Source organism: Mesocricetus auratus, unplaced genomic scaffold, assembly GCF_017639785.1.
Source record: "Mesocricetus auratus isolate SY011 unplaced genomic scaffold, BCM_Maur_2.0 Super-Scaffold_6730, whole genome shotgun sequence".
NCBI classification, from domain to species: Eukaryota; Metazoa; Chordata; class Mammalia; order Rodentia; family Cricetidae; genus Mesocricetus; species Mesocricetus auratus.
The window spans coordinates 78229445-78257112 of record NW_024429184.1 but is presented as its reverse complement, the minus strand read 5'-3'; the positions used below and the strand labels follow the sequence as shown (position 1 = coordinate 78257112).

At 36.9% G+C, this 27668-nt stretch overlaps 1 protein-coding gene across 4 annotated transcripts in view; it reads right to left on the bottom strand.

Moving 5' to 3' along the window:
* The window catches only part of CUNH18orf25 (chromosome unknown C18orf25 homolog), a 69451-nt gene that overhangs the window by 16990 nt on the left and 24793 nt on the right, over positions 1-27668 (bottom strand). For 3 of the 4 annotated variants that reach the window (XM_013118044.3, XM_005076468.4, XM_040741563.1), the window contains exon 3: positions 4571-4738. The exons of the other annotated variant lie outside the window; for it this stretch is intronic. In XM_013118044.3, the coding sequence (XP_012973498.1) occupies positions 4571-4738 (168 nt within the window). The remainder of the gene's footprint in view (positions 1-4570; positions 4739-27668) is intronic. 4 annotated transcript variants of the gene reach the window in all.

Below are 27668 nucleotides of genomic sequence, written 5' to 3'. Positions count from 1 at the left end.
AAGTTGGGCTGCCTTGTCCTATATCCAAGAGTATTGAACCCCAAGTACAATTTTATTGTTGTTGGTTTTTGTTTTTTTTTCTATTTTGTTGTTTTGAAATAGGATCTTTACTCGCTAACCCAAGCTGGCTGAAACTAACTATTCAGTCAAGGATAGCTCAAACTCATGGCAATAGCACTCTTCCTTGCTTAACCCACTTCAGCACTGTCATTATTACTTAGCACAATGGTGGTGAGCACTCCTGTTTTATGCTGTATAGGTAACAGTAACAATAACCTTTGGTGAGGCAGACACTAGTTTCATAGATAGAGAAAACTGAGGCTTTGCATAACTGACCTATGGTTGCACAGTTCCTAATTGGCTACTGGTTCAAAAGCGCCTGCTGTGAAATAATCCTTCTGTACACTGTGTGAATATGTGTCGCTATGATTGGCCTAATAAACAAGCTGACTGGCCAATAGCTGAACAGGATAAAGTTAGGCATGAAAGGCAAACTAAGAATGAAGGAATGAGGAAGAGTGGAGTTAGAAGAGTCACCAGACAGAGAATAAGTCGGACACACAAAATGGGATACAGGTAAAAGCCACAAGCCTCAGGGCAGCACATAGAAATGGTTTAAGCTGTAAAAGCCAGTTAGTAACAAGCCTGAGCTAGTGGCCGAGCATTTACAGTTAATATAAATCTCTGTGTGGTAACCTGGAAGTGGCTCCCAGGACATGAAAAATCCACCTACAAGCATCCTACACAGCAAGTCAAATATCATATAAGGATACACTGCAAAATTTAAAAATGTAGATCTCTTGCTGACCAATATCTTCCCTGATTCCAAACTAGTCTTAAAAAAAAAAAAAACTACCTGTTACTGAACTCTTTTACCTAGGTCAAAACTAAAGCTATTAAATAATGCTAATACAAGAACATCATCTAATTGCTTTGAAAAGGAAGCTGACTGATCCATTACCAATGATTAATCAAATGACCCTAAATACATAAGAGCTGTGGACTTGAGCTGATATTCTGCTATTAAAGTGAACATATGAATAGTTTGCTCAGTGACTACATTTTACCTGTGACCCAGGGATACCAGATTAACCATGGAACATTTAACTTACATTCAAAACTCAAAACAGAGAAAATACCAAAACTAAAATGACAATCATGACTTTTATTAACATTTTAAAATGACACCATAATGCTTATATCCATGTAATAGATTCCTACCATAAATCATAACATTTGATTTCATTTATTATTCACATAATAGTCTACATTTTCCTATCTAGGGAAAATGAGTTTGAAAGAGACATTTTCACAAGAGGATGTCATGGAAGCTATTAAATAATGGTAACTGTATCCTAAAGATTAACCTACCATAATTTGTAGCCCAATTTGCACACATACTTTATGTATTATAACCTAAAGAAATTATATATACACAAAATTATATATGTGTATATACATATACAAAATTATGTGTATATGCATATATACAAAAATGTTAACAGCAGCATCATTTAAAACAGCACCCTGAACATTCAGTAAAAGTAGGTTGTGATATTCATTTAGAATACTAAATAGTGAAAAAAAAGTAATGAACCAGATTCATGCTTAGCAAGCACAAAGCTCTTGAAATGTTTAAGTTAAATAAAACATTACAAATGATTGTCTGCAATGCAATTAATTCTAAAGTAGGTATGTTTTAAAACTAATTACTAATTAACATAAAGAAATAACACAGAAATGCCAAACAACAAATTTAGGACAACTTTGAGAGGAAAGGGGAAAGCAGCAGGGTTAAAGCCCCTGGTGTCACCCTCCTCACACTTTCAGCACATTTTGTTTCTTTAAAACAATGGTGGTAGGTACACAGTAATCATGATGTCTCAAATAAAGAAGCTAAAATTTACAGTGAGCCCTCCATACCCCTGGCTCCACATTCAGAATTTCCACCAACTATGAATGGAAAAACTGAACATTCAGGTTTTTTTGTTGGCATTGCCCCAAACGACAAATAGTACAATGATGAGGGCTTGTATATAATCCAAGAACCACTGAAGTAGAAAGGTGTGTGAGTTACATTCAAATACTATACCATTTTATAACAGGGATTTCTTCTTTCTTATGGATTTGGATTTGTTTGTTTGTTTGTTTCAAACAGATCTTACTCTAGTTCAAGTTAACCCAAATTTACTTTGTAGCCCACACTAGCCTTAAACTCAGACTGATTCTCCTAATTCGGCATGCCGAGTGCTGGGGTTATGGGTCCAGTCCCTCTAAGGGTTTTGGTTTTATTTTGTTTTATAATCCAGAGGTTCTGGAACAAATCCCCCACAGACACTAAGATATAACTATACCTGAATATGAAAATACAAATACTACCCAAGATGGAACTGCTGGGTTTTCTGTAGGTGCAAGAAAAACATTAACAATTCTGCATGAGTCAACATACTGATAAAGAATTCTCTATATTAAGAATTACATGAGAGCTGGGAGTTGGTGGCACATGCCTTTAAACCCAGAATTCAGGAAGCAGAGGCAGGTGGATCTCTGTGAGTTCAAGACCAACCTGGTCTGCAAGAGCTAGTTCCAGGACAGCCTCCAAAGCCACAGAGAAACCCTGTCTTGAGGAGAAAAAAAAAGAATTACATGAGCTAGAGAGACAGCACTGAAGAACACTGGCTCCCCCACTTCTAGAGAATCCAAGTTTGATTCCCAGCACCCACATGTTAGTTCACAAGCATCTGTAACACCAGTTCCAGGGAATCTGATGCCATCTTTTGGCACCAGGCATTCAGGTAGTGCACAGACATACATGTAGGCGAACAACATGAAATAAATAAATAAGTAGATAAATAAATAAGTAAATAAATAAATAAATACCGTGTAGGTTGGAGAGGCAGCTCCTAGGTTAAGAGCACTTGCTGCTCTGCTGGTCTTGCAGAGAACACAGTTGCATTTCCTAACATCTACACAATGGCTCACAAGCATCAGAAGCTCCAGTTCCAGGCAATGACAACCTATTCTGGCCTCGATGGATACTGCATGCACACGGTACACATGCAGACAAGCAGGCCTTCGTGGACACACACACACATACACACACACACACACACACACACACACACACACGATTTAGTTTTTGGTTTTAGAAAAAGAACAACATGCTGGGAATTGTGTTTTGTTTTGTTTTGTTTTGTTTTGTTTTTCAAGACAGAGTTTCTCTGTGTTGCCTTTTGGAGCCTGTCCTGGAACTCACTTTGTAGACCAGGCTGGCCTCAAACTCACAGAGAAGCGCCTGCCTCTGTCTCCCAAGAACTGGGATTAAGGGCGTATGCCACCAACACCCGGCCGGAATTGTTCATTTTTATCCCCAATAATTTACTAGTAAGTGGTCTGTATGTAATGACATGGTCAGGGAAACAGGAAAATAAAATTGAGATAGATAGATTACTTCTTCAGCCATGGATAAGAATAAATAAAAATCTAGTAATAGAATAAACTAAATCACACAGCTTGGAAGCATGTTATACAAAATGTGGTCAGTATTGTCTCTAATTTTAAAGTATTATTTCTTTTCAAAGTACTGATGTAGAATCCTAATAAATGCTTAAAAGATTCTTGTTAGGCAAGTATTTATACACATAAAAATAAGAATCCAAAAGAAAAGCAACTGATTCAAGATCAAAACTAAATCCAATTTCAATAAGTTACTCTTCTTCAGTGTTAATAAAAGATGGTGACAGAAAGAATTCAGGACAACCACCACTGGCACTGTGTTATAATGCAGAAAAATAAATTATATTACAAAACTTCACATAAAAGTAATACTTGCACTAATGATTAAACTGCCAGAGCAGGACATTAAACCTATGAACATGATTCTTCAAAAGCAACAAAGAAAACATGCACTGCATAAGAAGGGTTGTTTAAGTTTCCTCCCCCTATCATAAGCTTAAATACTAATGGTTTGAAAAAATTAGAAAGAATATTTGAGGAAGAGATTGAAGGGAAGCTGGAGGCATGGTAAGAAGTTTCCAATAAGCAGCGTATTATGGTAAGAGACTCTCTCTGAAATGATGGAGGCAGGTGAAAGAAAATATTAGAAACGGTGAGGGAGAGCTTACTGGGGAGGAATTAACAGGGAGAGAGACCACAGAGGAAACAAGGATAGCACTACAGAAGGAAACACAGCAGGCAGGGAGCAGCCACCGCCCTCCTGCAGCTGCAGGCTGGCTATCCAGAGTCACCACAGGGAAAGAACTAGTCAAGGGGCATGAGGACATCTTGGTTGCTTTTTTTTTTTTTTCATAGAAGCATTTTAACACAAGAATCTGCCTCCTGGAACTTGATGCCTACACATTCATACATTTTTATTTGCTTCCTTCTAATTAAGAAGTAAAATGATATGCTACTCAAATCTTTCATTATACAGGGCAGCCTGGATAGTCACAATCATTCAATGACAGATAGCTGTGCATGGCTTACTCTCCTCAGCAGGGCCTACGATCAGAAGAAATGGTTGGCAGGACTCATGCATATTATGTCATTAGAAAAGGGAGGGGAGACCAACCTGCCTCTAGAAGCTCGCTGGTCCTCCAGGTAGCTCCTGTGTTCTGGCCGCCTACTGAATTACTGTGCTCTTGAACTACTGCAGCCGCCAATAAATTGTCCACATTTACCACTTCTGGGTCAGAGCTGGTGTCAGACATATCATAATGAGCTACAACTGGAGGTCCATCTAGGGAGGAAAAAAAATGTATACTTGTATCTAACTTGTGGGGTAAGAAATACCTCTCCAATTAACTAAGAGCCCACTAAATGCCAGCTGCCTTAACTACCACTGTATCTGATGAGAGCTCACTTTATGCATCTGGTATTTTGAACATGATGCTGAAGTAGAGAAGATAAACCAGGTTTACAAAGATGAGGGACACATTTTGGAAAGAGCAAAAGGTCATTACTATGAAGAACAGAAGACAAGACTACACAATGTGACACTGAATTATTCCTACAGAGCAACAGATTAAGAAAAGGCGATGATGACTCCACAAAGAAAATGAGGGGAAACTGCAGGAAACTGTTGAAATCTAACTTAGTGCCCTTAGAAAAAATGAGTTTAGCTCTTTTAGTAGCTAATACTAAAAATTCCTAGTAAGCTTGGAGAGGAAAATCACACCTACATTTCTTGTTTACTAAATAAAGTTGGCACAAGAACGCTATCCACTAACTTATTTACCTCCAGCAAGGCTCTTTTACAGTAACAGGGATGTTACACACTTTACAAAACTCTACAAAAAGGCAATACCACAAAACCCACTGTCAGGATTTTGCTTTGGGTATCTTATGAAGAAGGACAAGGGATATTTATATTTTCTTTTCCCTGAGAAAGATAATTTCATTCAAGTAAAGGATAGCATCCTTGTGAGTAAGTTTTAAAAGAAGTTGAGAAAGTTCTTATTGGAAAAATAAGAACATGCTCCCAAACCCAAATCACATCACTAACTTCAGGTAAGCACCACAGTAATCATACTACAGTAATTCATGCTACAATAGCCCAGCATTCATGCTTATAAAATGAGCACATGCTTTAAAATGGTATTGCCACCCTCTTCCTAACACAGTAGCAAAAGGACTTCGAAATAGTTTTCTTTCAGTAAACCCCTCAATCATCCCCCCATTCTAGAACAGAGCTAAAGGGAATGCTGTCCTTCCCAATAGCTAGCTATGAAGAACAAGCAAACTGTGTCTCCACAGAAGTTAACATCACCCAACAAATGAGTAACAAACACACCTACTTATGACTATGAATATATATATCAGTGAATGTAAAAATAACATACAATGAAGGCTTATTGTTTCAGTACATACATCCATTGTATAACTCACTGAACAAAACACAGAATACAGATGGGCTATATCCCATATCTTAAGTGGCATCATTTTTTAAAAATATAAAAAGTGATCAGACATAAAAGCAAATGGGTTGTCAGGTGCCACTATATAAAGGACAGACACATCACAATATGAAATTCTGACGATGGTAGCAATTTTAGTTGACTACTTAAAATCATTTCCAGTTTCCTTACAGAGGTAAGTCAAGCTCATCAAAGCCCATAAAATTTAACAAAAAATGATAATGGATTTTTATTCAAACAGTAAAATTTGTTCACATTTGAGGTTTTTCATTTCTTTAAAAAAAGTGCATCTTTTCTATAGAATTTTCGTCAGAGTTCAAAATTACTATTGTGGAATCATGATACTGCGTGATGTCTTAATACTTAGGCACAGAAAGTAAGGGAACCAAGTACAATATTGACTATGTGACCATGGGTTCTATTTTTGAAAGTTTTGTGGGTTTCTTCAACTGTTTGCTGATTTATTCTGAAATTTATAGACCCAAATCCAATTCAGAGCCATTTATCCACATATTCCCCATCTCGACCCCCAAGCTGAGAAAACAGGTCACAGGCCAAGCCAAAATTGTACTACTCCTACATGTATAACCATGCAAATAAGTATAAATGTATGTATACATGCAGAGCCACATCACCTACCCATGGAAATAACTTGTCTGAAAGTCTTCATCAGTAGAAAATACAAGCATAAACTTGTTATCTGGCTTCATTCTTGTATCTTCCATATTTCCAAACCGCACACCTTATAACTTAGTTTAAATTTAGTATTTATCATAAACAAAACAGCAATATTTTCATATTTTAATTATATTTAACAGTTAAATTATAGTCACTGTCATTTTTCATTTCCAATGGATTCAAACAATGACAACACAGAACTATACAAACTAATAAAGAACTTTTCCAGCTTTGACTTTCAATGAGAAAGCACTAGTAAGGATCTTGTCCAAGGCCATTTTACACCTACCATTAGACAGCCAAAACTAGTGTACAGAAGTGGCAACAGGGTTTGAACTCTGAAAAAATGTGATATTAGATAAATAACGGTGACAGTGTGTGATAGTATTTTAAAGTGTGATTCTGGCTGAACAGAATTTAATTTTCTTCAGTTGGTTCTTTTTACACTTACTATGGGGGGAGAGAGAGAGAGAGAGAGAGAGAGAGAGAGAGAGAGAGAGAGAGAGAGAGAGAGAGAGAGAGAGAGAGAGAGAGAGAGAGAGAGAGAGAGAGAGAGTAGGTCAGAAGACAAGAAGACAACTTTCAGGAATCAGTTTGCTCCTTCCACCTTGTGGGTTCTGAGGATCAAACTCAGGTCGGCAAAAAGCACCTTTCTCCACTGAGTCAGTTCACAACCCGTTGTCTGCTTTATCTTTTTAAATATATCTTCAAGTAAAGCAATCAAACCACTGAGAAGCTATGAAAGTTTGGTTTGTTAACAGAAAGATCTATACTGTCAACTTATAGCTGCACAGAATAAGCACGCTCCTGATTATTCCTATATGCTTACAGAACAACTGAATTCCTACTAATATATTGTATTAACTTTCAAGAACATCAAAACCGTTGCTTTAGGTTGGTCTACATCGAAACACTAACAATTTAAGATTCAATTGTTAACAGAAGTATATTCCATGTTACAACAAATAAGGCTACCCAAAAGCATTCTTCCATCTGCTGAGACCCATTCACAGTCATAAAAATCGGCACACGGTAATAAATTTGCTAGTTTTTACACAATCATTAAAAGCATCTCCTTATAAAAGCAAACAATTAGTTAATAACATCAACCTGTGGTTTATCCATGTGCTAGTTCCCCTCACTAATTGCTTTCACGTGAGGACCCAGACAGAGGATCCTCCTGAGTGCTAGGATCATAGACATGTACCACTATGTCTAGTTTACATTTTGTATGTTTTATCATTTGCTGCAATTACAAAGGAAGAAAATTTAAAATCAAAAAATCCACCAACTATATATGTGTTATATAAGAACATTAACACAAGGCTGGAGAGGTAGCTCAGTTGTCAACTCCCCTGCCTAGCATGCAGTAGATCCTGGGCTCAATCCCCAGCAACATAATACACTGTGCTAGGTTTGTATTCAGCTCCCATCTGACATGAATACATTCTAATCTCTCTCTCTCCCTCTTTCCCTCTCCCTCTGTATGTGTGTCTATGTGTATGTCTGTATGTCTGCGCACATGCATGGGAATGCACCAACCCTGAATATCCTTTCTAGTCTCAGGCATCATTCACCTTGTGTTGCTCTGAAATAGGAACTCTCACTGGCCTGCACCTCCCCAAATAGGCTATGCTACCTGGCTAACAAACCCCAGGGATCCTCCTCTCCCCAGTGCTGGGATCAGAAATCTACAGTATTCCAGCTGGCTTTTTTATATGTTCTGGAACCGAACTCAGGCCCTCATGTTTGTGCTGCAAGCACTTTACTAAGTGACCCCCAGCCCCGCTCTAACTTTTCAAATACAAATACTGGTGAATCTGTGTTGCTACTCTTTCCTAATAAACTGAAGTTCACTCTTTATGACCTTTAACCTTCTCCATTATTGATACTAAGTGTTTAGTAAAATTAAGTTTCTTTTTCAAATGTATTCTAATGGGAAAAAAACATCAAAATCACATATACAAAATATCTCTTTACTATGCTTATCCATAATGAATTTCCTTCCAAATTTGGCAACTAGAAGCACAGTATTTTATAACTATATGAAGTAATCACACAATCTAACTCTCTGCAATCCCACCTTTTTCAGTACCCAGAATCTCATGAATGCTAAGCATTACCATTAAGCTACACTCAGAGTCTTTTTAAATCTTGAGACACAGTCTAGCTAAACTGCCTAGGTATCTACCCTTCACCTGCTTCTTTCTGTATAGATGGAAAGCCTAAGCTCTTATTAGGTGGAACTACTAAAGAAAGACTCTGAGTGAGTCTTGATATTTTGGTAGGAGACACAAAAACTGAAGCCTTCTCTCACTTCTCTTGGCTGTTATGACTCTAGCAAATGTGTTAGCAATGTTTCTTCATAGGTTATGCTGAGTGGTGAACAACAACCAATAGATGTTGAGGGCTGGCTCAGTCAATAGAGTGCTTGACTCAGAAGCACCAGGACTGAATTCAGTCCTCCAGAACCCACATGAAAACACAGTGTCCAGACAATCTAGACTAAACTGCTATGCTCTAGACCAATGAGGAATCCAAACTTACATGAGGTGAATGGCATTCTTGAGTATGAAACTTAGGATGTCCTCTGGCCTCCATACACATGCACATACATGGTAAACACACATGGGGACATACTCATACACACACCACACACAATACACTTTATAAACAAGATGACACTGACACAATACAACAGGAGTTAAAAAAAAAATACAGCCTGTCAGGCATGGTGTGGAATGTCTTTAATCCCAACACTTGGGGGCAAAGACACACAAACTCTGATCCGCATACATAGAATGTCTCAAAACAAACAAAAGGAAAACACTTGCCTACTGGCCCATCTTGCTGCCTATTTTGTCTGTCTGCTTCTTTTTCCATGTACTCTGCAGAACAAGTTCGCATGCAAGAAGCTTTGGGGAAATAGCAATGCCTCAGCTGGTGCCTTATATTGGTTATAACAAACTTAACTTGCTAAATGTCAGACTAAGATTAAGTTAAATGAGGTCATCATTAATACAGGTTTTATTCTCTAATCTCAGTACCTAGGAAACTAGAACACAAGGTTTATAAGTTAAGACCAACCTAGACTACATAGCAAGTTCTAGGCTACCCCTAATTAACTACAAAGGAAGACCCTGTTTCAAAAACACTAAAAGAAGAAAATCCAAGAAACATAAGTGACATATTAGTTTGCAAATATTCTTATAAAAAGCATCTCAAAACCAAACATCATTTTAGATTGGTCCACACTCAGCATCATCCCTACCTACAGAGCACTTCCACTAACTTACATCCCCAATCTCTCATTATAAAAGGCACTTAAATCCAGAATAGGATTTCTTGTGTATCCCAGACACCTAAAAACATCACTTAGACCATGTTGAGCAAACACAGTTTATTCCTTTGAGTGTTTCTATGACTACAGTAATATACAACAAAACCCAGAGAAAATTCCTTTCATCTCTGTTACACCTCATCTCTCCAATTCCCAAACATGGACAGAGTGTCTGTCCTGTTGCTACTGAGGAACCTCAAGTGGCCCCCATTCTCCCATCAGGCCCATGACCAGTGCCATTATGCACAAAACTTCCGGGAGGAGAATGAGGGGACAGACATCACTCAGCCCAGCCTCCACTCAGATAATGAAATAGGAAGTTAGTCTGAAAGGAAGTTCTGAGGAATCACCTAGCCAAGGAACATCAGAAAGTAACATGTGTGTACACATGTGCATGGGGGCTAGTAAGGTAACAAGGTACAGGCTTGAGGAACTGGAGGAAAGGGACAGACTTCCACATACAGGAAGCAGACTGGAGTTTAAAAAACACTAGAAAGCAGCCCATCTCTTAGATTTATATTAACAGAAAACAAAAACTTTTAAAAGAGCTATCTTTGGAAAGGCAACCTTAAGCATCAAAAGCTGTGAGTGTATTTTTCTTCAGAATAACATCATAAAACTATTTTAATAAAAAGAAAAATGTTAAAAGGGGGAACTAAACAGAGATGAAATTCAGCAATATGAACTACATTTTGTTTAAGAACTATGCCACTTTTAAAATAAAAATAAACCAGTCTGCTCTAAACTTTTTCTACTATACTCATCTCAATTATTGAAATTGAGGACTATCATAAAGTTCCTACCATGGAAATGGTTTTAGGAATCACATTGTCTTTTCTTCACACTAATAAACAATAAGTCATTTTGTTCAGAAACAAAGTTACCTATGATGGACATAAGAGTTTCATTTATCACTTTGAAAGGATCCAAGAGGTAAAGGGAATACTCAAAATACTTGAAAAGCTGATCAAAAGAAAATGACAGTTTAACACTTCAGGATTCTCTACAGAGAAAAGAAAGTGCTGAATCAAGTGAATTAATTCAAAAGATAACCCAATATCACTTATAGAGATACTTAAAGAACCTAGAAATATAGGCACAGGGCGTCTGAAGAGGTTGCCGTCTGCTTTAAGGACTCCTATCTGCAGAAACAGACTAAAGCATACACTACAGATGCCAGAGAGCTCACACCAGTGTAACCTCTCCAAGTCTAGCTCCTTGCTAAAGATTCATTCATTCAACATTCTAGTTCCTTCTTTAAACAGACACAGTCTTACATTTTGCCATTTTCCCAAATACTCCTTGATTTTTTTAACATGATAACCAGTAGAGCACACAATTTAAAGGAAAAGACAGACATTTAGGTTTATAGTGGTGTTTTATCTCCCTTTTCTTTTTTTTTTTTTTTTGGTTTTTCGAGACAGGGTTTCTCTATGGCTTTGGAGGCTGTCCTGGAACTAGCTCTTGTAGACCAGGCTGGCCTCGAACTCACAGAGATCCGCCTGCCTCTGCCTCCCGAGTGCTGGGATTAAAGGCGTGCGCCACCAACGCCCGGCTTATCTCCCTTTTCAATACACCAATTCCAAAACTGAAAATCATCCTGAATATATTGTGTAAAATTCATTATTCTAACCATAAACTAACACTGCTAATTTTATTATAGAAATATCATTTCTTGACTCAGGAATAGAATCAATTAGCTAGTAGTTAATAACTAACATTACAACAGAGTCCTCAATAGAGTAACAAGAAACATTTCTTTTTCAAATGTTTTATTTAGTCTATTAGTTACACTCCAGATGCACAAGTGTATAAAGGATATCAAGAATATGCAATAAAATAAAACCAGCAATTTCATAACATTCTTCTCAAACCTTCAAGGCTCTGACAGAAGTTAAGAATACATTTCTTGGAGGCCATTCCTTTGTTGTTTATGTCAAATTCTGGGTAATACTGTAGTGACCTAATACAGCAATGAGATCATCTACTCCATACTTAGTCAGCCTGCTGCTGACTCTAACTTCCCTAAACTTCAAAGGAAAAATTAAGACACCCCTCCAAAAGCATAGAAGTAGTTTTCAATGTTATCTATGTTTATAAATTCACATACCTCCTAGATAAACTGACACATTTCTTGTCTATGCTATGATTAAAGGCACCTATGCCATTTTTTGAAGAGAATATGAGAGAACCTAAGAAGAATTTTATAAAACAAATCAATAAAATACATTTAATATTAAATTTAATAAATTTGGTAGAACTACATTTGATACTTATACTTACTGGCATGTGGCTTAAGACAAAATCTTCTTACCACCTCCATACATTATTTAAGTCATTTTAAAAAGAATAAAAAGGCATATACTAAATAAAATATAATACTTTCAGAAAACTGCTTTTTGTTAAGGTCATTTGCCCGTAATTTCTTATATGCATATGAAGACAGTATACCATTTTTCCTGTAACTGTAGTCTAACCAACATTAGGCAAAGCCAACTGCATATTAAAAATGAAACTTAAGACCTGGTGTGATGATACACAACTGTAATCCCAGAACTTAAGAGGTAGAACCAGAGTCACAGGTTCAGGATCATCCTTGGCTACAGAGTAAGTTCAGGTCAACCTGCATTACAGGCACCCCTGTTTTAAAAATAAAGAAACAAACTGAAATTTTAAGAAAGAAAGAGGAAGAAAAAAAAAAAAGAAAATTATCAGTAAGAGTCAAATAAGGTGAAAAGGGCCTGCAATCCCAAAATGAAGCAAGGGTGCGGCAGGAGGATTACAATTCAAGGGCAGCTACATAGCAAGATCTCGTCACTGACAAAAGTCTATCAGTAATATCAATCTAAGATGACTTGATGAACAAAATGATTTACTACATAATTTTTTATTAACAACCACAGTGTACTTGCATGAGTCAGATAAGCTTTCATAAGCCTAGAAACACCTATACTCAGAGGTCCTTGCTTAAAACCTACATAACAGTAAGGCAATAAGCAAAATAAATGTGTGTGTGTGTGTGTGTGTGTGTGTGTGTGTGTGTGTGTGTGTGTGTGTGTGTTGCTTTTTAAAAACAGGAGTGCATTATGTAGCCCTGTATAGCCTGGAAATTGCTATGTGCAGAAACTGGCCTGAAATTTGTTATCTAAAGCATACCAGACTGGCTTTGAACTCAGATACATTTTCTTTGTCTCCTAAGTACTAGAATTACAGGCATGCATCACCATGCCAAGGCTAGATATCTTACATTTTTTTTATTCAACCTGTTAGCAGTAATTTATATTTAAAGATATTGTTTTAAAATAAAAGCCCTTGCCCTCCCCAGTTTAATTACTGTAACTAAGTTTATATTGAGGGACATTTTCCCCTGCATGTAAGGAAGCAACAAATGGACAGCATATTGATGACTGGATCCATTCCTATCACTATAGACTACAACACAGGAATTTGCATCTAGACACTCAAAAAATTAATTTTAATGAATTCAGAATTAAGGTGATAGGTATATATGTGTAGGCAATCCCTGAGATTAGACTCCTTTTTCTGACTTGGGAAAAATTACAAAACAGAAAGAAAGGAGGGAGGAAAGGAAAGAAAGAAGGAAAGGGGAAAAAAGAAAAAAATAAGTTCCTTATTTTAAAATACTTCATGTAAGGGGCTAGAGAGATGGTTCTGCAGTTAAGAACACTTGCTCTTGCCAGGCATTGGAGCACACCTTTAATCCCAGTGCTCAGGAGGCAGAGGCAGGTGGATCTCTGTGAGTTCAAGACCAGCCTAGTCTACAGAGCGAGTTCCAGGACAGCCTCCAAAGCCACAGAGAAACCCTGTCTCCAAAAACAAACAAACAAACAAAGAACACTTGCTCTTACAGAGGACTGGGGTTCAGTACCCAGTACTCATATGGCTCACAACCATCTGTAACTCCAGTTCCAGGGGATCTAATGCCCTCCTCTGACCTCAGAGGCAACAGGCTCACATGTGGTACATATACATACATTTAAGCAGAACACTTATACATATAAAATTTTTAAAAACTTCAAAATTCATGTAAAATATTTAATCTTAAGCTTTTAACTTCTTATACATTCCAAATTAAAATTTTACTTGGACTTTTAAATTTACCTCAATTTTAATAATGCCTGTAAAATATATATCAATATAACTTACTGTCTCATAAGTGGCTCTAATAACTAGATTACTTTAATCTGCTACTTAAGAGTCTTCTCAAATTATTAGGCATATAATACTTCAGAATGCTGAACAAGTAAACACCAGGGAGAAACAGGCTATAGAAACATTGTTTGAATATATAATTTAACTTAATGAGAGAATAATGCCTCAAAATAAAGTGAAATACTGTGAGGAAATAAAGGTCAGTAAGAGAGTTTTAACTAAACATGTTCCCTAACATTTGCCAAATAACTTAAGTGGAGTAACAACTCTTAGTTAAGTCTTCGGCTTTATCGTCTAATTCTCTATCCCATGAAAAAAGCCATAAATGAAACAGATAAAAGAAAATTCTATGCACAGATATTAAGAGATGTCATAGCCCAGATAAAGGATTAAACTCTTACATAAAAGCATTTCAGCAATGCCTGGACTAATGTTGGAGGTTGAAACATGCTTCCTGTCATGACTATCCATTTACAGACTACAATTAAATCCAAACAGGACCCAGGTTCTATCATTTTTAGATTGCTGGACAACTATAGGAATTCATGGAAGTGAAGGGCAGACCACTAGGCACTTAAATAACAGCTACATTAAACTGTTATCACTTAACCTGGAAATAGCTCTCACTTGTGATCTTAAGGATACTGACATCTGCCTCACTGAAAGCAAATTTAATAATCCACTTCTTTAAATGACTACAATACAAACTCAAATTATTTTAAAGGAGGACTTTTGAATCTGTACAATCTAGAAATGGTGTTATTATTAAAGCAAAATCTATTCCCAAAACAATTATCCTTAAGATGGTCATAATGGTCGGGCAGTGGTGGCGCACACCTTTAATCACTCGGGAGGCAGAGGCAGGCAGATCTCTGTGAGTTCAAGACCATCCTGGTCTACAAGAGCTAGTTCCAGGACAGCCTCCAACGCCACATAGAAACCCTGTCACGAAAAACCAAAAAAAAAAAAAAAAAAAAAGGTTATAATGTATTATCTTCAAGGCACTGTGTGAAAACAAAACCAGAATAAGTTTTTGTTTCTACTGCAAAACTACTCTTAAGGCTAACCCCTGTAAACTATATAATGTCAAGTTTTAGTCTAAAATAAATTCCTAATATTTTAGTACATATTCTTTGAATTAAATCCTTGTTACAGAGTTTCTTCTTTTTACCAAAACCCACTTCCACATCTTTATCCAAACTTTTGTAAAATGACAAGTATTTAACATATCCTCAAATATTCAAAATGGTATTCTATTACCTGCAAATACCAACTTCTACTTTAAAAATCCCAATTAGTTGAATTTTTCCTTGTTTTATTCTTGGGAAAAAAAAATATATATATGGCCAGGGTGTTTGCACATGCTTTTAACCTCAGTCCTTGGTAAGTAGAGACAGGTGAATCTCTGCAATTTCAAGGCCAACCTGATCTACATAGTGAGTTTCAAGCCTGCCAAGGGTTACATAGTTGTCTCAAAAACAAAAAACAACAAAAATCTATATAGCTTACTCAGCAACAAATATCAAGTCAATATAATCAATACCAGCAAAAATTTTTCTTATAGGTTATTTCTAAAAGAATTGGTCTTTTTATTTTAAAATAAATGTAATTTTCAGTTACTTGTTACTTGATTACTATGTTAAATATTTTTGTCACAAAGAAAAACAGAACTCATTAGGTTTATGCGTGTTAAAATGAAAGTAGTATTTTTATGTCTTAAGTCTCCTTCTAGTAAAATTTGTGATTCCAGAATTTCCTCTTAAAAATCTCAAGGAAAGATTACTTACTGATCAAATTTCAGTCAGTTATGCAAAGGCAGAACAGTCTTTCTGTTGTAAGAAGATCTATGCATGTACATATTTATAAGATCTGACAGTCTGTAACTGTACTCTCACCTCAGAGAAAACCCCATCAGTTGTAATAAATGCCTATATCTTTTACAGGGAAAAAAAATCTTGATGTTCAAACCTTATCTCAACTGATCAACAATGAAGTTCATAAACTTTGAACTCTTTACACAGTAATGAGGACATCAATCTACAAAGATATTCTTAGGCAAGAACATATCAAACTTTCCACAGTTAACTCACAATTCTCATACACTATGTTTTTAAAATAAAAAAAAATTACAAGTATTTGTTTAATTCGAACCTTCTAAGACAAAAGAACCTTGGCTGAGTCTATCACTATTAATTTAAAAGTTGCAAATATCTGCATACTCAGTGATAACTCCCTAGCATGTCTGAGGTCCTGGGTTATGTCTTTTGTTTTGTTTTGTTTTGTTTTTCGAGACAAGGTTTCTCTGTATTGTTTTAGAGGCTGTCCTGGAACTAGCTCTTGTAGATCAGGCTGACCTCGAACTCACAGAAATCCGCCTACCTCTGCCTCCCGAGTGCTGGGATTAAAGGTGTGCGCCACCAACGTCTAGCTCCTGGGTTACATCTTAAGACCACCAATAAGGAAAACAATGGATTTGGAAATCAGTATGGCAGTTACTCAGGAAAATGGGAAATCAGTCTACCACAAGATCCAGCAATTCCACTCTTAAACATATACCATAAAAGATACACATTCATACATGGACATCTGTTCAACTATGTTCGTAACAGCATTATTTGTAATAACCAGAACCTGAAAGCAACCTAGATGCCCCTCAACTGAAGAATGGATAAAGAAAATGTGCTGCATTTACACAATGGAGTACTACTCAGAGGAAAAAAAAACAATGGAATCTTGAAATTCACAGGCAAATGGAACTAGAAGAAACCATCCTGAATGAGGTAACCCAGTCACAAAAAGACAAACATGGTATGTATTCACTCATATATGGATTTTAGACATAGAGCAAAGGATTAGCAGCCTAACAAGGAGGACCCTGAGAGAGCATACATGGTCCCCTAGAGGAGGGGAAAAGGACAAGGTCTCCCAAGCAAATTGAGAACATGGGGGAGGGAGTTAAGGGAAAGAGAAGGGGACAAGAGGAGGGGAGCGGAGGACATGAGGGAGCAGGAAGATTGACTTGGGGGAAGAATAGAAGAGAGCAAGAGATACCATAACAGAGGGAGCTATTGTAGGTTTAAAGAGATCTACAAGGATGACTCCAACTAACAGTCTAAGCAATAGTGGAGAGGCTACCTTAAACGCCCTTTCCGGATGAGATTGATGACTACCTTTTATGCCATCCTAGAGCCTTCATCCAGTAGCTTGTGGAAGCAGAAGCAAATACCCACAGCTAAATGCTGAGCTCCCCTCCTAGAACCCAGTTGCAGAGAGGGAAGAGTGATGAGCAAAAAGGGTCAAGACCAGGCTAGAGAAACCCACAGAAACTGCTGACATGAACAAGGGGGAACTCATGAACCTCAGACTGATAGCTGTGAAACCAGCATAGGACCAACTCAGACCCCCTGATCGTGGGTGTCAGTTAGGAGGTCTGGGCAATCTATGGGTGCCTCTGGCAGTGGATTAGTATTCATCCCTAGCAAAAGAATGGACTTTGGGAGCCCACTCCACATAGAGGGATACTCTCTCAGCCTAGACACATGTGGGAGGGCCTAGGCCCTGCTCCAAATGATATGACAGACTTTGGAGATCCCCATGGAAGGCCTCACTCTCCCTGGGGAGCAGAAAGGGATGGGATAGGGGGTTGGTGAGGGCAGGGTAGGAAGGGAGGGAGAGGGAACTGGGATTGACATGTAAAACAAGCTTGTTTCTAATTTAAATGTTTAAAAGGGGGTGGGATTAAAGTTTATCTGCGTAACAAAGGGAAAGTAAAGTACAGCCCCACTAAGGGCACTTTCATTTTTCTTGGTTTCAGTTACCCTAGAGTTAACTGAAGACAGAAATAATAGGAAAACGTGCAAATGACTAGTTGATAAATTTTAGTTTGCACAATATTCTGAGTAGTGTGATGAAATATTCCACAGCTGTGAGCTGAGGCTCTGAACCATGCTTTTCTCTAGAGTATTCACAAGGAAAGCTACCATCTGAGTTACGAGACTGTTTCAGGGTTACAGCACAGCTCTAGGTGAATAGTATTCACCTCACCATGTAGGCATGATATCTGCCATCTCACTACGTTACAGTAAGGGTGAATATAGTCCAATAGGATATTCTGAGACACTAATTCAACAGCTTTTTAGTGTACTGCTATAGTTTTTCTATTTTCATTGTTGTGATTAACATTAATGTGCTTATTTTATACACTAAGCTTTACAGTAGATGTACATACAGAAGAAAAAAAAACAGTATATACAGGACATGGTACTATATGCAGTTTACAGAATCCACTGGAAATCTCAGGGCATACCTTCTCCCAGGAAAGGGTAGCTACTGCACTATTTTTCCTCATGCAGAACATCAACCTGCAGTAAGCTGGTCTTTCCTACAGTACTGCCCCCCCCAAAGAAAGGATTTTGCTATAATCCAGATGGACCTCAAACTCAATGATCCTCCAGCCTCAGCCTCTTAAATGTTGCGATTATAGGCCTGCACCATCATGCTCTGCTATTCCATACAGTATGTTGCATAGCTGGTACAAAAGTAAATATTTACTCAAAGTAATGCATGCTCCCCATGTACAATATATCATAATTTAGTGAAGACTGTTGACAAATTAACTCATTAAGTAACAAGGAATATAAAAATACTAACGTAGTGTATTCTTTCATAATCTTCATACAAAAATTACAGGATTTGAATCAGTGAGTTGACAAATGTTTATGGAATAAATGAATGGTTTATGGTATTTCCTCCCTATTGCTGCAAAAATATGGTTTATGTCCCAACCCAAAAAATAAAATACAAGCTAAAACTTAGCAAACTGCTGCTTTCTGTTTCAAATACTTTTGCTTTTTGTTGTTTTGGAAACAGTTTCACATAGCCCAGGCTAGTTTCACACTTGCTAGATAGCTGCAAATGGCTTTGAATTCCCAGTATTCTTGCCTTCCTATATCCCAAGTGCTTGGGTATATGCCACCAAACTCAGCGAAGAATACCTAATTCAAAAAGAAAATCCCAAACCAACCAGTTTGCTATGTAGTCTTTAAAATATCATCAAAAGAAACTTTAAATATACTTTTTCCTTAATCCATAAAATGAACACACTTTAGAGACAAGTTCATAGGTGATTCAGAAATGCTTCCATTTTAGCAATGTTAACTAGAAAACTATTATGTCTTTGGGAATTCTAAAATACTGTCAACCTTCAAATGGGTAAGGAATCCAAGAAGTAACAAAGGATTCTTGTGGCAGCACTTGCAAGTTGGGCATCAGCATTTAGGCACCTGACTGGGTGAGGGAGAATTCTTGGAATAAACCACTATGTTTTGGGTACCCTGGGCTCAAGGGCTGCTCACTATCTTCACCAGTGTCAATGTGAGTTAGTTTCCCACCTACATTCAGGACTTCTGCCTGTCTCTATACCTGGGCAAAATAGTTCCCAGCACCTTCTAGAACACTGCCTATGTAGTTCCTATCACACACCACAGCTTTTGTCAAGGAGTCTTGACATTTTCTGTTTCCCTAAACACTCATTTAAATCCTCTAGTACAAATGATGTCAGCTTTGAGACACTGGGGCCACTTAGTAGAACATTAATAATTTAGAAAAGTGTATTTTTATTTAAACACATTTAACTCAGGAAAGTGGCAACAGCATTGTTGTTGTTTTTTAAAGCTTGGTAGATATACCACTGATAAGCAGTGTTGAAATTCAATAAGCAAGCCAAAGTAACTTAATATAAGAAAATTAATAAAATCACTAACATCATATGATCCCTTTTTCATGGCTTCAATGATATATCTGGGAAATTTGTTCTCTTACTGTATGACTGTCTTTACCTGCAATTAACTGGTTTTTAGCCTTTGATAAACTTAAGAGCCCAAACAGAGTGGCTCTGCAATACTGCAAACTACAATGGCCCCAAGATATCTAAGGTTTGTTTTATTTTTTAAGTTTTCAAGATAATTTTAATGTACAGTTTTAGTTGAGAACCACTGTATATTTGAATATTTTAACTGTGTTGGATTTAGAATCCTAAAAGGTAATACTTTGTCAGGTGAACAAATAATGAATCATTACAAGGTAATTCTCACCTAACTGAAAGCTTTTGTTTTGTTTTCTAGTTATGTGGAAAACCCACATAAAGAATGTATAGCTCTGTGTAGTTCTGGGCCAGTCTCACAAAAACTGCAATGTCAGCCAGGGTGTTAAAAGGACTGTATGCCACTAGGAGCAAGAGCCTTGTGTTTAAATTTGGGGTATGCAGGTTAAGTATGCAGGATGTACAATACTTGCCTACCATGCATGAAGCCCAGGCTTAATTCCCAACACTACATGAAACCATATGTGGTAATACATTCCTGTAATACCAGTATTCGGAAGATGAAGGTGGGGGGAATCAGAAGTTCAACTAGAAGTCAACCTGGGCTACAATAACACTCTGACTCATAAATTAATTAATTAATTAATTAATAATGCATAGTGTAGCTTATATTTATCCTCTATATAGGACTTATTAATAGTTCTAAGTTGTCCTGCAGTAAAGAAACTTGTTTTCACACACTCTAGGATATTCCAAATATGTGAATAATTGGTATTAATATTCTGTAGAAGAGTGGTTTCATAGATTCTAGTTTAAGATATGGCCCTACACAAACTGTTCATCCTTGATCTGGATTGTTTTGGTGTAGTCCTCTAACAAAACTAACAGTATTAAACTCTTCATTTTCAGGACCAACATTAAATATGCTGTCTTCTCACACTACAATAACGTTTCTATCCAACACCCATTCAATCTTTATCTCCTATATGCTTTATTATTGTTGTGGTAGTTGTTATTACTAGTATTGGTATATGGTAGATATTAATACATCTTAGTATTTATTAGCAATATTAGTAATATATTGGTATACATTAATATATATTATTACATACTATTATTACATAGTGTAGAACCACCTAGTAACAATGAATGCATTTATTATCTGGTTCCTTAGGAAAGAGTACATTTCATGAGGTAAGAGACTTCATTTACTATTATGCCCCCCAACATTGTATATTAGGTATGCAAATACTTGCTGAATAAAATGGACTCACTGATAAGATTCCACTGACTGATGGAATCAATGTTGGGCTTCTACAAACCTACCTACATCAAGAAAGTGTATGAACAGTCATGGACTTAGGATAACTCAATGAGAGAACACCTGCCTAGCACATGCAAGGTCTTGGTTGGGTTTGATGTCCAGTACCACCAGAAATGAAATAAACAAAACTGGAAAACACATTCTTATGAATTGTTCCATCATGTTTACTCCAGGTTATTTCTAAAAGCATGGCTCACTTTATCATTTAGGGCATTTTACAAAGATGCAAAAGAATGGCTCATTATCAAGAATAACTGTAGACACTAAGAATTTTTTAATCATTTCACCTTTTTTCTATACCTACATGCTACTGCACAAATTTTTAGCCCCATTCTATTAGTAATAAAAACCTCCTCAAGTTTGTTACCTACATTTCCTCTAACTTCATCTTACTCCTTTTCTTCTGACTACTCTTTATCCACTGTCTCCACTTTTAAAAAAATTGTTTTAAAAACAAAACTTTCTCTTGGACATATATGATCTTTTGAGAAGGAAGTACTTTCTTCTGTCGTATATTTAGCTTAGGAAAACCAGACTAAATAGAATTTATACTTTAATTTTTTGTGGCTTTTGAGACAGTGTCTCATTATATATTCCATGCTGGTTTAACTTGCAATCACTCTGCATCAGCCTCCTGGGGGCTGTGAGTGACTACAGAGTGTTACTATACCTAAACTTTAGACTCCTGTCTTTGAGACACAGTCTCAATAAGTAGTTTAGGCTAGTCTTGAACTCGCTATACTGTTGGGGAAGTCCTGTGCATTTGTCAATAAAGCACTGGCTGGCCAATAGGGAATCTAGATAGGAGGGACTAGGAGTCCAGAAGGACTCTGGGTAAGAGAAACACAAGGAGAGTTGAGATGTAACCGCCATGGGGTAGGAAGCCCGGAACTTCTCCGATAAGAAACATACTTAGATTAACAATTATGGGGTAATTACTTAAGTCAGAGCTAGCCAGTAAAAAACAAGCAAGGCCAACAGCTTCATAATTAATATAGCCTCCTGTGTGTTTATTTGGGACTGATGCGGCTCTAGAACCAGGCTGGTGGGAAGGCTCCTCTCAAAGAAAAAGCCTCTCTTTACACTATACAGCCAAGCCTTTCATTCAATTTCTGTCTTGGCCTCTGGCATGGAATTATAGATGGGTACCACCCTGCTTGGTGGTGCTTGGCTTAAGCAGAATTTAAAGAGTAACCTTTTTCCCTTTAGCCCCATTGCATGTACTGGGTAAAAATAAGTGCAGGGCAGAAAATCAGAAAGCAGAGATGATCTCTTAAATATTGGCATTTCTTGATGAATATAGAACTCCTACAAATTAAGAGAAAAAAGGAGAAGAAGGAAAAGAAGAAGAAGAAGAAGAAGAAGAAGAAGAAGAAGAAGAAGAAGAAGAAGAAGAAGAAGAGGAGGAGGAGGAGGAGGAAGAAGAAGAAGAAGAAGAAGAAGAAGAAGAAGAAGAAGAAGAAGAAGAAGAAGAAGAAGAAGAAGAAGAAGAAGAAGAAGAAGAAGAAGAAGAAGAAGAAGAGGAAGAAGAAGAAGAAGAGGAGGAGGAGGAGGAGGAGGAGGAGGAGGAGGAGGAGGAGGAGGAGGAGGAGGAGGAGGAGGAGGAGGAGGAGGAGGAGGAGAGGAAGAAAAACATGTGCCAAGAAGAAAACTATGAAAACTGTTTACCAAAAGAAACAAGTGGCAATAGGCTTGAGGAGAGAACTGGCACTAGTGTGATTTCCAGAGATCTACAAGGATGACACCAACTGGCAATCTAAGCAATAGTGGAGAGGCTACTTTAAATGCCCTTCCCAATAATGAGATTGATGGCTACCTTGTACCATCCTAGAGCCTTCATCCAGTAGCTGATAGAAGCAGAGGCAGACACCCACAGCTAAACACTGAACTGAACTCCTAGAACCCAGTTGGAGAGGAGTGATGAGCAAAGGGGTCAAGACCAGGCTATAGAAACCCACAGAAACAGCTGACCTGAACAAGGGGGAGCTCATGGACCCCAGACTAATGACTGAGAGGCCAGCATGAACTGATCCAGAACCCCTAAATTTGGGTGTCAGTGAGGAGGCCTCCCCAATCTATGGGGCCTCAGGTGGATCAGTATTTATCCCTGGCATACGAATGGACTTCGGGAGCCCACTCCACATGCAGGGATGTTCTCTCAGTCTCTGGACACATGGGGGACAGCCTAGGCCCTGCCCCAGATGATATGACAGACTTTGGAGATCCCCCCCATTGAGGTCCTCACCCTCCCTGGGAAGTGGAGGGGGGAATTGGGTGGGGGGTTGGTGGGACTGGTGGAGGGCAGGGGAGGAGGGGAGGGAGAGGGAGCTGGGATTGACATGTAAAGCAAGCTTATTTCTATTTTCTATTTTAATTAAAAAAAATAAAAGAAACAAGTGGCAAAGGTAGTTTTTCAACTTCACTAAACAGCAAAGTAATACAAATGAACCTGAAGCTCCAATTCTTCACCAAATCAACAAGAATAAATAAATACTTATCTATAGAAAGAATATAATACATAAATATTCAAACTCAAAGATACAATAATGTATTTTTAAACATAGTTCTAAACGGTATGATCAGGAGCCCTAAGTTCATACTCTTACCACAGCAGAATATAAAAATGGGACCAAATGGCAAGTATTAGGGAAGTTATTTTTATAGTTAACTAAATTATTCAAAATCCAAACAATCTAGGATAATGTATTAGTTAAAGGTTCAAAAATGCAATGTTATAAAGAACAACAACACAGAAGTATACACAGTATGACAAATTTGTTAAGTATTGTAGACAACAACATACTCAAATGTTAAAGTGGAATTATAGGGGGCTGGAGAGAGGACTCAGTGGTTAAGAGCACATGTTGCTCTTGCAGAACACCTGAGTTCAATTCCAGGCACCCACATGGTGGCTCCTCTAGTTCCAGGGAATCAAAAACCCTCTTCTGACTTCCACAGGCACCAAGCACAATCATTGTCCACCTACATGCATTCAGGCAAAACATCTGTACACATAAAAAAATAAATAAAAATAAGAAAACTTCAAAGTCACTTCTAAAAAGTGAACTTATGAGTAACTTAAAATTTTACTATTTTTAAAAAGATTTATCTTTATTTGTGTGTGTGTGTAGGCGTGTGTACATGTGTGCACGAAGGCCAGAGGCATCAGATCCCCTACAGCTAGCATTAGAGGCAGTTGTAAGTCATCCAATGTGAGTGGCTAGGAACTGAACTTCTGAAAGAACAGTACTCACTCTTAGTCACTGAGTCATCTCTCAACCCCAAATTTGTTACTTTTTAAGAATGTTTAATTCTTGACAAGAATCACTTAAGCATCATAATCATAGAAAAATAGCTAGACAAATTTGTCATGATGCATCTGAGCATACCAATATTTGTGGTGGATATTTAGTATAGAGACGCTGGCTTCAGTAGGGCTCAGCTGGTCTGAGGGCCTCACATGAATTAAAACTTCAGGTGATTGTAGACAGCAATAACCTACTCCAGAAAATGTAAGCTAGCTGACACAACTGACTCTTACCTGCTACAATGGGGACCCTTTTGGAACCTCATTCTGAAAAAGAATTTATAATACTATTAGACCACACAAAAGTAGGCCATAAGAGCCAAGATGAGACAAAGCTACCCTAAGGCTCACACTATGCTATTAATGAAAAGGAAGGGCTACAGGGGAAAAAAATGTTTTCTGGATGTTCATATATACAATGATGTAGATGTTTACTCAGGAAATTAATTCTTTGAACTGAAGTTTAATGCCCATTATTCTTATTAGCTAACATCAAAACTCTTTTAACAAACTTTACAGAGCTACAGTGATTTTTAGAGAAACTGTCCCCCATGAAAATATGTTCCATTCACAAACTGTAAAGAAAACATAAAACAAATGTTCCAATCATAAAACTGCAAAGATAATATATTAAAACATACCAAAAACTCTAGAGATAAGCCAGGCATTTGATAAAAGTCTTAAGTATTCAAGGTAACTATCACATAGCATTTTTACATAAATTATTATAAAGTACTATAAATTTATAAAATCTCTAAGTCCTCCAAATGAAAGTTCTGTCAGATTATCTTCATCATGTTCTTCCAAATATTTAAAGCATCCATATTTCTGAAAACTTCAGGAAAATGGTACAATGCAATACTAAGCAACCTATCAGTTAACTCATTTTTTAAGAACTTCATAAACATCTCTTCTCAAGATAGCAAACTAAATCGGTAAAGCCTGTACTACTCTGCATCATTATCTGCATTCTTTAAAAGAAAATATGCTGTTAAATTACTTAGCATATAGTACAATCAGGAAATTTCCTTCAATTTTTAAGATGTGACTAAACAAAATCTTATAATAAAGCATTTTCTGAATTACTAAACTGGCTTATCTTGACAAAAATCACATAGAAAGAAACTTTTTACTGTCCAATTGCTTTCCACTCTGTGTGGACAGCTGAACTCAAATTTCAGCATCCAAAGATTCACTTTAGGCACATCCAATGTAAGTTTACCCGAGTGTCCGTATTATTGCACTCAAGTTGGTTCATAGCACTTTTCAACAACTACTCTTGCTATAAGGTTGAGTGTGCCTCCCTTCTTGCCCAAAGTAATAACATGGCTCAGAAAATTAAAAAATGTATGTCTGTCACAGTAGAAATGTACAAGGTCACAGTTTTTCAGAGAGAACAATACAGTTGACCTGAAGTTCCTTATATTTAAACACTAGTTCAATGCTTTGCGTAATTGCCAAAAAAGACCATTTATGTCTGTTCTATGTGTAAATGGGGACACCTTCCCCTCCAAGAATATGAGCAGAGCACATCACAGTCATACAGTAGTCTCCATCATCAACTACCATTTGATTTTCCACAATTACCTTAGAAACTGTTACCTCTTATCAAAGGCCAAAAACTTACTAAATAGTATAAAAGAATAGAAACTATAGTAAATATTATTTACTTCAATGTTTGATTAGTACACAATTCAGAATAGATGGCAAACAGAAAGAAGACCAATGTTTCAGAAATCTTAAAAAAGGTTATGATAGAAATGAACAAACAACAACACCTAACCTATATATTAAGGAAATAAGGAGAGTGCTCATTAGACATTACTCGTTTCACCTCTACAATGGGATTCTAGCTTTAAAAAGAATTATTTGCCCACCTTCTCCCTTTCCATAAAAAAGGCAAAGTGCTGAGGAGGTTATATGAAAACCTGTTTATACTGAAATGAAGTACTATATGAAGAGATCCATTATAACTTGATTAATAGATTAGAACAGAATATAAGAATACACAAACAAGTTTACAGGTATGTAAAGGCTTCCTTTAAAATATTATTAAATAAAAAACTAGAATATACCTAGAATATCTTTAGAACAGCCCAAAAGTCTGCTTCTTTCATTTAAATCTTTCCCCACTCATTTTAATATAAGGAACTATTAAAGGAATTCAATCAAGATATTTCACAGTAAAAAGCATTTCTCAAGACCATTTAAACTCATATTTAATATGCTATATGAAAGAGTCTTATTGTTAGAAGTTCACATATAATACTTTTTAAACCATTCTTGCTATTGATTTTACATGGTTAGGTATAAATTTAGATAACCAATATTGTTTTTCTTGAAATAATCTTTTGTACACCAGCAATATGTTGCCTTATGCATAAAACAGAAAGCTAAAAAGAAAAAAGTCATCTATAAAACTTGAGAAAACCAAAACTTTCCCCTCTTTAATGCGGCAATAAACAATGTTGTCATGACCTATTAAACAAGTTACTTTACAAAGCATTCCTAGTCATATAATTCTCTTCAATACTGAGAACTCGTCACTTAAAATCCATTCAGATACCATCTCCCTTCCTCTATGAAATCTCAAAACTGTCTCTGTCGCACACAGTGTCCGATGTGACAATACAGGGAAAGCAGACATGTTAAAAATGTAATAAACTGCATATCCTTTTCTCTATGAGAGCTGAAACAAGCCAGTTTATAGATAACTTTTAAGATTAAGGGGAAAGTTTTTTTCTAAAAACATTCTTTACAATTTGAGTGACAAGGTGGGATAAAAAATGTGCAATATGGGTAACTAGTTTATCATCCACTAAACCTGGGGAAAAACACACACAACTATTGTTTTAGGAGAAACAGTAATTAGAAAGGTTTAATGAAATTATGTATCTATTATTCCAGACACCATAAGCTCAAGTGCGGAGACTAGATAATAAAGCAAGGTGCCTATTCCTGAGGAAAATGTACTTGTACTTAGTAATAATGCTGAACAGTGAGTATTAAATCTATGCAGTGCTAAAAGGCAATGATGGAAGTTCAGATAGTATGTTACAGAGAAAGACCTGTAAGAATTCCATTGCTTAAAAACTAATCTTGTCCCTGTC